General features: G+C 37.5%; 1 protein-coding gene across 3 annotated transcripts in view; it reads left to right on the plus strand.

Moving 5' to 3' along the window:
* Positions 1 to 13621, plus strand: part of mtbp (MDM2 binding protein) — a 75957-nt gene that overhangs the window by 17468 nt on the left and 44868 nt on the right. For all 3 annotated transcript variants that reach the window (XM_060823039.1, XM_060823032.1, XM_060823036.1), the window contains exons 7-11: positions 506 to 620; positions 3752 to 3886; positions 4319 to 4413; positions 9121 to 9193; positions 9769 to 9886. In XM_060823039.1, coding sequence (XP_060679022.1) covers positions 506 to 620; positions 3752 to 3886; positions 4319 to 4413; positions 9121 to 9193; positions 9769 to 9886 — 536 coding nt within the window. The remainder of the gene's footprint in view (positions 1 to 505; positions 621 to 3751; positions 3887 to 4318; positions 4414 to 9120; positions 9194 to 9768; positions 9887 to 13621) is intronic.

Below are 13621 nucleotides of genomic sequence, written 5' to 3' on the forward strand. Positions count from 1 at the left end.
TTGTCTTACACCTTTTGGAGAATGCTGAGATGTGCTCCAAACCTTTATGCGGGAAAGGGACCACAAACTCTGCATGCCATAAACATTTGAAAGGCTTTAATAGAGTAAAACTTAGTTTCAACTTGTGGGAACGAGCAACATTAGAGGACATCAATATAAGGTAGTCACCAAGAATTCAAATGAGGAATTTTGACAAAACATCCTTATCCAAAATGTGGTGAGAATGTGGATCTTCCTAACACTAGGAGAAATTGAGGTAAAAGCACAGATATGAGACAAACGCGTGATGGAGAAAGAGAATTTTACTGGTAGGAATGAGATGAGGAATAATGGTAAAGACTTGAGTGAAATATAGAGCTGACTTGGACTGTAGGGCTGAATACCTTGTTTCTATATTTTATATGATTAGTTGGTACAACTTGAATTGTTACCAGCAAGTAGTCAATTCAAGCTACAATTTATTATTGCCAGGTCCAGACATCTAATGTCATTTGTCTGATTGTAGTTGGCAGAAAATTTCCGAGAACCTTGGAGCAACTGTGGTAACTCCAGAAAATTTTGAGAACATGATTGATCCATTGCTAATTTGGAGAGGGGACATTCATATCAGAGAGCGAAAGGTACAGCAGTTGTTTCACTGTTTTTACACACTGTGGATAGTAACCTGTTTGGGGGTTCTTTATTATTGTGAGCTAGCAAAATGCATTAAACTTGTGACCAATGACTTGCATTTCAAAAAATAACTCTGAAGAGACTTTTTAATTTTGTTCATTGTCTTTAACTTGGTTTAAACTGAAATTTACAAATCTGTTGCACTGACAGAAAAATGTTCTGGGTCCCATAACATGCACAAGTATCGTTTCCAATTGGTTGATCTAAGTATAGTGAGATTAAGAATAAATTGTCAGTTTAAATGTTAGTGATAAATGTGGAAAAATAAATTTACCATGGGAAAATGGGAATAAAGATAGAATGCCTGACTCTTAAACTGAAAACATTGTGTGGTAATTTTAAAATAGCTACGTTTCAGTCTCTGGTACAGTTGTTACAAATTTTATTCATTGTGCTTTGAGACACATTGAAAATGCTAATAGAATGTTGCTTTTATGTGTGTCTAGATGTTTAAATACAAAATTTGAGTTAAGGGGGGAAATGGTGGCAATGTCATTGGACGAGTAATCCCGAGCCCTGGGCTTATGCTTTGGGACATGGGTTCAAATCTCACCATGGCAACCACTGGTATCTAAATTTAATTAAGATGTAGAACTGAAAGTGTCTCGGTGATGGACATTTTAGATTGTCATTTGAAATGACCAACTGGTTCATTCGCAGAATTGAATATTATTATACAACAGTTCGAACTTAGTTTTATATTCTTAAGTATATTTGTTAACATTTGTATTGTAATGTAACCACAAAGCTTGGTGGATAAACTCAATTGAGTGTTAGCTTGAGTTTGAATAAGTCATCACAATTTAAGCAATGTAAAGGACTAATTCAGACTTTTAAAGATCCTTTGTTTAAGTTTTTAGAATGTGCATAAACCTATGATAGTTGTTAGCCTTTTAACTAGTCAAGATTGTAAACCAGGCTTTCCAAATAGCAGTGAAATAGGACAAGATATGGGAATGATGAGCCAAAGGACGACTTCATGTGCTATTGTACCTTGATCTGAATGGTCGCTGATGAAGAAACAGCAAGGGAGCACTTATCTAGAGCCCCCTTCAGTGATATGATAAAGATCTGAACAAGGTTGAAGCTACAAGGGTGAAGGTTGGTTATTAATCAGTCGGACAGAGAAGGGGCTTCATCTAAAATAGAAGAGAACCAAGCTAGGAATAAAGACTAAAATAAACAATGTTGGACACTGACGCACATCATCATCAAAGAACACAGTAGCTGGAAGTTTAGGACCAGTGTACCATTGTGAATGCAACTTCCCCTTGTGATTTTGTGCTTATTATGGAAGGTATAAAGTCAGTGAAACTTGTTAAAAAAAAACATACACTTCTCTCCATGTATATTTGTGGCTATTCCGTAAGTCTCTTTTAGATCTGCTCTCCCAACTTGATCAATAATTGCAATTTAATTTATGGGACATGGGTATCACTGACTGGCCAGCATTTATTGCCCATCTCTAGTTGCAAAGGTGGTGGGAAGCTGCTTTGTTGACCCATGACAGTCCATGTGCTGTAGGTTCACCCACGATGCTGTTAGGGAGGGAATTCCTGGATTTTGACCGAGCAACAGTGAAGGAATGGCAATTTATTTCCAATTCAAAATAGTGAGTGGCTTGGAAGAGAACTTGTAGATGGTAGTGTTCCAAAGTAAATATCTATTACCCTTGTTTTTCTACGTGGAAGTGGTCACGTATTTGGAACAAGGCTATCAAGGGGCAGTAGGTAGATTCTCTCGTCAGAAATGGTCACTGGCAGCTTTATAGCGCTAATACTATTTGCTGCCTTTTGGCCAAAGTCTGAATATTGCCCAGGTTTTGCTTCATTTGGGCAGACTGCTTTAGCATTTGAGGATTCAAAAGTGGTGCTGAAGATTGTGCAATCATCAGCACACATTCCCACTTCTGACATTTTGATGGAAGGAAGATCAGTGAAGCAGCTGAAGATAGTTAAGCCTACATTGTATCCTGAGGAACTTCTGCAGAGATGTCCTGAAGCTGAGATGACTGACTGCCAACAACCATAACTCTCTTTTTGTGTGTCAGACATGACTCCAATCAGCAGAGAATTTTCCCCATGATTCCCCTTGTTTGTTTTGTTAGGGCTCCTTGATACCACACTCAGTCAAATGTGACTTTGATGTCAAGGGCCGACACTTTCATTTCACCTGAGAAATCAACTGTTTTGTCCATGTTTGACCCAAGGCTGTAATGAGACCAGGAACTGAGTGACCCTGGAGGAATCCACACTGGACATCACTGAGCAGGTGCTGCTTGATAGCACTGTTGATGGCGCCTTCCATCACTTTAATTGAGAGTAGACGATAGGTGGTGGATTTGACCTTCTTTTTGTGTCAGGTGTATGCCAGTGTTGTGGCTATAATGTAACAGCTTAGCCAGGGATGTGGAAAGTTCTGGAGCTCAAGTCTTCAATACGATTTCCATAATTTTACAATTAAGCAAGCACCAGCGTTTATACACTAATGTCCTTTAGAGGAGGAAATCTGCCATACTTGCCTACTTCGACGCACATGTGACTCCAGACCCACAGCAATTTCCCTCTGATATGGCAGAACAGGTCACTAAGTTCAAAGATAATTTGGGATGGGCAACAAAAGTTATATTCACCTCCCATGAAAACAAATTAAAATGCTTTAATTGTAAACAATTTTATTCAGATCATGCCTGGAGTCTAGAATTCAGTTTTGGGATTGCTGCCTTCCTTATTTATACTGAAGGAAGTCAGAAACATGCAGGATGTGGTAATCTTGTTTTTCAGGACAAGTATTTACTTGAACTTGATATCGTTTCTTGCTCACTCCGCCCAATTTGTTGTGTTGTCTTATGCAAACACTGAAATATTTAGCACTTAAAGATTTATGAAATCAACCTTAACAAATTTAGCAATGTCTAAAATTTTAAATGGTAGACCAAATTTTTTACATACTTGCATACTTTTATTGCTTTCTGAACACTAAATTTAGTTTACAAATTATAGGCATGCAGCTGGGTATGAAAGCAAAGAATAAAAAACTTGCATTTTACAACAAAGGTATTTTGACTTTTTCATCATAGTTTGCTTCTGAGGTCATGTTTCCAGGATTCTGCTTGAAAGCTGGGACTCAAAACATTTTCAACTATTTAAAAAGTTCCAATACATCATTTGAAGATGCATCCATGACATCTAGAACAACAGATGCGAAAGGAGAGGTGAGCATTGGTTTTGTTTGTTTTGACAATAAACTTGTAGTGGGCATGAGAAAACAGGAATTCAAGATTCTTCTTACTGTGTTTTGATGATTAGGCTTTAGCGTAGACTATGTGACTTGATCCAATAATAACAACTTTTAATATGTTCTCTGAGGAGTTTGTGCATTTGATTACGTTATCAGAACTAATGTAATCAAAAACTTTGAAATTTGTGTCAGCTGCATATGTTGAATTTTAGCTAAGTCCTTCTCATCTTGGCAAGGATGAGCATCACAGACGTAAAACTTATTTTATAAACAGAATTTTATAAGTTTACGTAACAAAATGCATTATGTTTACTTGTAAGCATTCCATTTAGTGAAAACATACTGATGTTTATATCTCCATGTTAAAACTGCCTTGTTAATAATTCTATTTCCTTTTACCTTTTAGACTTTTTATTATTATAAACCAGTGTTGGAGTTTGTGCAGTTGGTGGCGCTATCAGACCTTCCCTCCTACTTCCAATCTGGAATTGAATTTGAGTTGTATCCTTGGTTTCAGTTATGATTTCATTAGCATTTTGTGTTTTTTTTTCTGACAACTTTTCTAACTTGCATTAGTTTCAGCATTAGGATTACATTTGAATGAAAATTTACCTGCTAGCATTATCTTAATTGAAAGAAAGTACATTGAAGTTGGAACAGGAGTTCGCATGTCTCTTAGATCTCTGAGTGACCTGTAGCTGAATTGCATTTGCTTTTCTTTGGTCCATGTTCCATGCCCTCAAATAAAGCCAAAATCTATTCAACATTAGTCCTGAAATTGACATTTCTTTTTGTCCACAATCTTCTCGGGGAGAAATAATGGATTCTAACTAGTTTGTATTTCATAACTGATTCCTTAAAGCTAATTTTTCTGGTGAGTAGTAATCCCACCAAATTTGCCATTTTGGCTCTTTTTTATATGTGAAAAGGGAATCCACATGCCTGGGAGGAGATTCCATCAGAAACGTGGAAGTGTTTCTATTCTGACAGATCATTTGTAGCATTGAACTGTCTGAGAAAGGCAAATCATGCCTCTTTTACCCAGTAGTGAGGTGTTATAATGTGAAATTTAAATATTTAGACCGACATTTTGACAGCTGATGTTAAAAGGCAAGTCCAAGAGGCAAGTATGATGTAGGATGCTGGGAACATTGAATACCACTTGGATGGGGGGATAGACAGCAAGGTAAGTAACATTCCAAGGGTACAGGATACTGGCTAGTGGTAGGGAGCAAGGGGGTGGGGAAGTGTTTAGGGTAGGTAAGGGTGGAGCTGAGGAATGGGTCTGGCAGGGGGATGGGAAGGGTGAGGGGTAAGTTAGTTAGAGTTTGGTTCAGTGGGCATAAGGGAATTGGTGGTCAAAGTTGGTAGCTGGGCCATCAGACTGAATATGACAAGCGCCAATGAATGGCTTTGGGGCCAATGTTGGTGGCATAGGATGAGTCAGGGTCAGGGATTGGGTTTGGTGCCGACAATGCAACGGGTTTGATGGTTGGGTCAGGTTTGTGGGGGAGTTCGGTGTGTCAGGTCAGTGTAGAGGTGGGAGGAGGTTTTTTGCAGGACAGTGTCATTTCTGCAGTGGGGGGTGATTGTGTCTCAGACTGTAGGCATGTTATTGAGTCCTTGTGCAGGGTGCACAAACGTGTTGTCATTCAGCATCAGAGATTATAAGGGATCTCGGGATTGTGTAAGTATCAGTAAAGCACGGAATATAGGGAGAAGTAGCCATTTGGATACAGAACTGGCTCAAACCTAGAGGACAGAGGGTGGTGGTGGAGGGTTGGTTTTCAGACTGGAGGCCTGTGACCAGTGGAGTGCCTCAAGGATCGGTGCTGGGTCCTCTACTTTTTGTCATTTACATAAATGATTTGGATGTGAACATAAGAGGTACAGTTAGTAAGTTTGCAGATGATGTCAAAATTGGAGGTGTAGTGGATAGCGAAGAGGGTTACCTCAGATTACAACAGGATTTTGACCAGATGGGCCAATGGGCTGAGAGGTGGCAGATGGAGTTTAATTCAGATAAATGCGAGGTGTTGCATTTTGGCAAAACAAATCTTAGCAGGACTTTTACACTTAATGGTAAGGTCCTAGGGAGTGTTGCTGAACAAAGAGACCTTGGAGTGCAGGTTCATAGCTCCTTGAAAGTGGTAGATAGGATAGTGAAGAAGACATTTGGTATGCTTTCCTTTATTGGTCAACGTATCGAGTACAGGAGTTGGGAGATCATGTTGCAGCTGTATGGGACATTGGTTTGGCCACTGTTGGAACATTGTATGCAATTCTGGTCTCCTTCCTATTGGAAAGATGTTGTAAAACTTGAAAGGGTTCAGAAAAGATTTACAAGGATGTTGCCAGGGTTGGAGGATTTGAGCTCTAGGGAGAGGTTGAACAGGCTGGGGGTGTTTTCCCTGGTGTGTTTGAGGTTGAGGAGTGACCTTATAGAGGTTTACAAAATTATGATGGACATGGATAGGATAAATAGACAAAGTCTTTTCCCTGGGGTGGAGGAGTTCAGAACTAGAGGGCATAGGTTTATGGTGAGAAGGGAAAGGTATAAAAGAGACCTAAGGGGCAACTTTTTCACACAGAGGGTGGTACGTGTATGGAATGAGCTGCCAGAGGAAGTGGTGGAGGCTGGTACAATTGCAACATTTAAAAGGCATTTGGATGGGTATGTGAATAGGAAGGGTTTGCAGGGAAATGGGCCAGATGCTGGCAGGTGGGACTAGATAGGGTTGGAATATGGACGGGTTGGACCGAAGGGTCTGTTTCCATGCTGTACATCTCTATGACTCTATTTAATTGTCTAACATTTTCTTATGAACTAACATAATTTCATTGGGACATTCAAAGATTCTCATTTCTGTGGAGACCTTCAGGGGGATCTATAGAGGAAATGCCTAGTGGAAAATTTAACTTTCAAGGCAATCCCTTTGGCATGTGCTACAGTAGAATTTCCATAGGCTCCCCATGCCCAACTCTAACCTGGACTCCAAAATCAACTTTCTGGTCATCAGAAAGTCTGTCCCTTATTTCACTCCTAAAGCTCCTTGTTCCATTTTGTACTCTTGAATATTCTCATCAGAAGCAGTAGTTTATTTGTATCCTTCATATTGAATTCTTTCAATGATTAAATCCTCAATCTCCCAAATGTAGAGGAATGCAAGACACATTTTAGCCACCTGTCTCCATAACCTAATTGTCCAGACTCTGGTATAATTCAGGAAATCTGCACTGTGCTCTCTCCAAGGCCAATGCTGTCTACATTTGGAAGCTGGCTAATAGAATGATGAATTAGTTCTTAAATTTTCTAGTTACGTAATCCCGAATGCATATTTTCTACAAATGAATTGTTCCAATTAATTTTGTTTTATTATATGTGATAGCAAGACGTTACAGTTGTGGAACAAAGCTTTTCACTGCCTCAGTACACGTGACAATAAATTCAATTCAATTTCAATATTTTACTGTTTCTTGGAGCAGAAGAGACTGTTTTGCATTGCATTTCCCTTAGTTTTTGAAGTTTAATTTGAGTTGGAAATTCACAGTTAAAATGTTCTAAGTGGATTTCTTCATTCTACAAATTACAAGCATAGAAAAATAAACCATTCAACATAAACGTTTACACTTAGAGACCATGCTCTGTAATCAAATCTGTTTTTTTGTCAACACTCTTTCTTGAGCTTGGTAAATGAACAACTTTAATCTTTTTCTCACCATTTCCCCTCTCCATGGGCATGTTTTAATCAATGCAACCTTGTTCAGCTGCTATAATGAGACCAAGCAGTGATTCAGACCAAAGGAAATTGAGTTTACAGTGTGCAAAGAATCTACTTCAGGTTTCTGTTTTATTTTACTCTCCTCTCTAATAAGTGGTATTTTTAAACCTATTTTGTATTCCGTTTTGCCTTAGAAAGTTTAAGACCTCATTCTTTCACTTAGAGTCATAGAGAAGTACATCAGAGAAACAGACCCTTCGGTCCAACTCGTCCATGCTGACCAGATAACCTAACCTAATCTATTCCCATTTCCTAGCATTTGGCCTATATCCCGATAAATCCTTCCTATCCATATGTCCATCCAGATGCCTTTTAAATGCTGTAATTGTACCAGCCTTCACTGCTTCCTCTGGCAGCTCCTTCCAGACATGCACCACCCTCTGCATGAAAACATTGCCTCTTAGGTCCCTTTTAAATCTTTCCCCTCTCACCCTAAAGCTAAGCTGTCTAGTTCTGGACTCCCACCACCCCAGGGAAAATACCTTATCTATTTCCCCTATCCACGCCCCTCATAATTTTATAAACCTCTATAAGGTCACCCCTCAGCCTCTGACCCTCCAGGGAAAACAAGCCCAGTCTATTCAGCCTCTTCCTGTTGCTCAAATCCTCCAACCCTGACAAAATCCTTGTAAATCTTTTCTGAACCATTTCAAGTTTCACAATGTCCTTCTGACATGAGGCAGACCAGAATTGCACACTTAGTAAATAAATAGGGTGTTTTTTTACCTCCTAATATTAATTAATTTGCTGAATAATTTAATAGAATGTTCCATCATGTCTGTGCTGGTTGATGAACATGCGTGCTGAATCCTAACCTCCTGCAATTAGTACTGTCCCATGCAGGCTACTGCTCCTCAGGGAGGCATGCAAGTGCTTTTAAATGTGGTGAAATCTCTAATATTTAATATACACTGAATCCATAGCTAATAGTTTATAAATGCTTAAATCCAAGAATTATAACTGCCAAATATTAACAATGCAAAGTTTATTCTGTTTCTACTAATTGAATGTACCTCTTTTGGTCATAAAACTAATTTAATAGCAGAGCTTCAAAGGAAAAGGATACCTGAATGTATCACAGAAGTTTTTACAGGAGACTTGCAGAGCGCCAGAAAGTTTAGCCATTCCCATGAATGGAATGTAGATTCATAAAACATTGAAAATTAGCATATATGAATTTACTTTTCTAATAACCATTTGAAATGCAACAAAGACTGATTAACTTTAAAATTGGGTTAGGATGTGAGTGAATTTTCAGGTTGTATAATTTGTGTAAAGATAGTGCTTTCATTTTTTAAATCTGCTTTTGCTTTTCTGGAAATAATTATTCTGGAGAGAGACTTCATGTTTTCTGGTATGTATGAGGTCTCTAAAATTAATGCTAGCTTGCATTTAATGTATTGAGTACCTTGATTAAATTGCACAGCTCTTTATCAAGAAGTAAAGCTCAAGGCAAATCTAAACAACTACTGAACCAACTTTCTTCTCTACGAGAAAAGGTATGTTCTGCTTTCTATTCAAAGTTAAACTTTGTAACAAAAGTTTGGAAAACCTTTTCAGTCTAAAATAATGGAGCAGGTGATGTTTCTGCCTCTTCTGCTGTTCCATCTGTTTTGGAAAACTGACTAGAAGGGATAGATAACCACCTCCATGTGTGAAACAAAATTAAAATATTTACACCTCCCAGCTTCATTGACTATTTGCCTGGTCTACGTCCCTCTGCCCTCAAAGATTTAAATGATAGCATTTTTAAATGCAGACATAATTGTTATCAAGGTATACACCTGGCTACTGGATCATCTTTCACTCATCTTACCCAAACTTTCTAATAAAAGATCATCAATTCCTGCATGACAGCATCACAACGTAGTGACCATATTGGGAAGTATTCCTCCTCTTGTAAAACAATTGTTAAGTCCTGTCATTTATATAATGTAGTTCTTCCGTCAAGCTACCCAAAAAAATACTATTAACTTATTGTTCATACATGTTCAGTCACTATTAGAAATTATTTATTTTATAATTGCAATTCCAATCTTTGATAACTACAATTTTCTTCCTTTTATTATTTAAGGTTGGAGCTCTTTTTAATCTATCTTGTACAGTGAGCAGCACTCAGATTCCGCCTGCTAGCCAGTACAGTACACGGAAATGGAAAGATTACGTGGCAAGAAAGCCAAAATGCATTAATGGTGAGTTTGTAAAGCTGTCCTTTTACTAGATTAATGTTCACATATATCTTAGTGAGTTGAATAAGTCTGTATGAAATCTGAGAATTTTTGCTCCAGTAGTTTGAATTCAGGTACTTTGTATTTATCATTATTGTTGGCAGTTATATACTGAAAAGCAACATTATCCATTTCACTAAGCATAGCTTAATTTATTTGGAAACTTAAAAATAAACAGTTATATTTTCTTGTATGTTCCATAATTGAGATGGGGTTTAGCCATTGAATCAGTGTTTTAGATTTTTATTAAGCGAAGGCTATTAAGTTACTTAATAGCTTAAACTGACTGAAAGTGGCTGTATTTCAGACTTTCTGCACAACTGCGGATATAGAAAGAAAGCTGTTCACCTGTTAGCAGACCTTCAAATATTAACTGACCTTTCAAGGTCACTGTAAATTTGGTTTATATTTTAGAACGAACAGCGTATCAGTTTTCTTTTACAAACGTAATGCCTACAGACTTTAATAAAATGGAATTCTGCTTTTTTTCCTTTTAAATTTTGCCAACTCCTTTATCACCTACAAACAAAACTGCAATACTTGTCTCAATGCTTAGTCAGAAAATTGATTTCCTGCTTTGTATCTTGTATGTTGTTCTGGAAGGGCAGGAAGCTTCAGATGTGTTAATAGAAATTAAATTGCATTTATCTGGTATATAATTTGATTTTAAATCAAAAAGCATAAATAATTTATTAACCTGTGAATTTTTATATAACCAGTACAAATGAACTATTTTGATTGTTATCTTCAAAACCCATCATGTTCTGAGGAGCCATTGACCTTTTTTGTTATTCTAAATATTTTAGCTCTTCATTTCAAGTTAGTGCTCTTAATGAAAGTTTTGTTAGCTTGGAATATAATGCTTTTAATAAATGTATCATTCCAGAGCAGAAAATCAAACTTTAGGTGCAGTTTTCTTCCTTTTATTATTTAGATTTGCCTTGAGCTTTACTTCTTGATAAAGAGCTGTGCAATTTAATCAAGGTACTCAATACATTAAATGCAAGCTAGCATTAATTTTAGAGACCTCATACATACCAGAAAACATGAAGTCTCTCTCCCGAATAATTATTTCCAGAAAAGCAAAAGCAGATTTAAAAAATGAAAGCACTATCTTTACACAAATTATACAACCTGAAAATTCACTCTCATCCTAACCCAATTTTAAAGTTAATCAGTCTTTGTTGCATTTCAAATGGTTATTAGAAAAGTAAATTCATATATGCTAATTTTCAATGTTTTATGAATCTACATTCCACTCATGGGAATGGCTAAACTTTCTGGCGCTCTGCAAGTCTCCTGTAAAAACTTCTGTGATACATTCAGGTATCCTTTTCCTTTGAAGCTCTGCTATTAAATTAGTTTTATGACCAATTGATAAATTGACGTGTGCTTCCTGTGGATATTGCTAAATCAAATTTCAACAGTAATACTCTGGCTTTCAGGTTCATTATGGATGTTAGAATAAGAAAATACGGTGCCCTTGTAATTTTAATACCGAGTAACAGCATTAATTACTACTTGATCATTTATGTTACAGTATGTAGTGTAGCATAACCGTATGTTATCATTGTGTCTTGACTGAGTCCGTACTATCTGATTCAAATTAGTAATTTGTAAAAGTTTTTATGGCTGTGTAATGATATGAATGTGTTTTAAATAGGAAGTGTTTTTTTTTCCTGTGATGATATTCTACTAAATAGTTAATTTAGAACAGTTGAATTATGTTTAATATTGAAATATAATGTGAAGTACAAAAAGTCAAACGGGAGGATTAGTTTAAGGATTATAGAGGTTCGTTTTATTTGTCTTTTTGTCAAATAATCCTATCATTTTGATCAGTACTGTTTTAATGTTTCTGAAAGACTATAGTTGTCCAATCGCTAAGTATTGCAGCAATGATAATCATAATAGCAACGTCAGTTGTAGTGAACCACCAACCAAGATCAGCGACTTTAGTGAAGATCAGTATGGGAGCAGAATGTGCAGTACAACACTTGCTACAAAGTAATTTAGCAGCACAATTTTGGCTGCAGAAATCACAAGCATTTGTATACTTGCTAAATACACACGTGCATATATACTTTTAATTGCTTAAAGCTTCATTTGCAGAGGAACAGCCTGGTGTTAATTAATTTGTTAGAGCTGTGTAGCAATAGTGCTAAAAGAAATCTGAGCAAATCTAGTGATTAAAATTTTTAATCTGTTAATCTTGATTGAAATCACATTTAATCAATGCAATTGCTGAATCCATCACTTCAAGTTTGTTTCATTACTGATGCTGTTATCACCTAAAAAAGATGTCCAACATAAAAACCTTGTTTCTGTATGTCTGGAAACTGTAGGTTTTTTGAAGCTGTGTTTCTTGTAGACCTGTGCTAAGTGCCCCATTATGCTTTTGGGTCAGGGACAACTGATTTAAAATAGCAGACATTATGCTAAAGAACAGCATTCAAATAGAAGAACTCTGCTGTGTAGAATTGCGCAAATGTTCAGGCAGGACAGTGTGGAAGGTTTTTAATGCTTCTCTGTAAAAAGTGAGGTCTGCAGATGCTGGAGATCGGAGCTGAAAATGTGTTGCTGGTTAAAGCACAGCAGGTCAGGCAGCATCCAAGGAACAGGAAATTCGACGTGAAGGGCTCTGGCCCTTCACGTCGAATTTCCTGTTCCTTGGATGCTGCCTGACCTGCTGTGCTTTAACCAGCAACACATTTTCAGCTTTAATGCTTCTCTGCCCATTTAAGTAATGTTAGTTGGAGTGTGGAGGTTTGTGGCACAGTGATAGCATCCCCGTTCCTGAACCAGAAGCTCATGCTTCAAGTCCTACTTGAGGACATAATGGCCAAAGAGGTAAATTCATTGTGTGGTGGAGCAGGTTGAATATCAACTTGTAAAGGTTTCTAATATACGTCAGCTGCTGTTGGTAAGAGCAGGAGAGATTCCTATTAGCCATGTGTCAGAAAGAAATTGGAACATTTACAATTACTATCTATACATAAATAGGAAATGTTTGGAGTGCAATGGGCCAGGAGCAGGCAGGTGGGACTAGTTTAATTTGGGATTATGTTTAGCATGGACTGGTTGGACCGAAGGGTCTGTTTCTGTGCTGTATGACCTTTGTCTCCAGGATACATAACATGCTGTTTAAGTGTATGTTGCCACAGCAATGTGGATTGCTTGTAAGTTGCTTGGATAGCTGATGTGGTTCAAATTCGTACCAACACTACAAGGTTTACTCCCCATTTCAACTGGGTTGGATTTGTGACCTCTTCCTCCTTGCCCTTGATGGAGGTCATGGCATTGTATGTCAGACCTGACTTTGGGCAGAAAAACTTGAAAAGGATTTAGAGTGTGATGATGTGCAGGCTTCCAAGACAAATGCTGAATGTCATATGGGGGGCCCTGTGAAGTAGAAGAAAGAGTCAGTGACTCAACCCAAAATCTTGCCTGAATCCATAACCAACTTCGTCCTGTTACAACTTTTTGTCAACTTCAATTCCTGAACTTTGGCAGAAGCAAAAACTTTTAAAGTAAAGCCATTGAATGACTTGAGTGGGATGCAGAGGCTGGAAACATGAAAGTCTTGCTGAGCAGCAAGGACAGTCGAGGGAAAGGTGAAGTCAATTTCTGTGATTTAAAAAAAATAAAATCTTAAGTTACAGACAACTGAGATTTAATTGCCTCAATCTGCGTATTTTT

This window comes from Hemiscyllium ocellatum, chromosome 4 (genome assembly GCF_020745735.1).
Source record: "Hemiscyllium ocellatum isolate sHemOce1 chromosome 4, sHemOce1.pat.X.cur, whole genome shotgun sequence".
NCBI lineage: Eukaryota > Metazoa > Chordata > Chondrichthyes > Orectolobiformes > Hemiscylliidae > Hemiscyllium > Hemiscyllium ocellatum.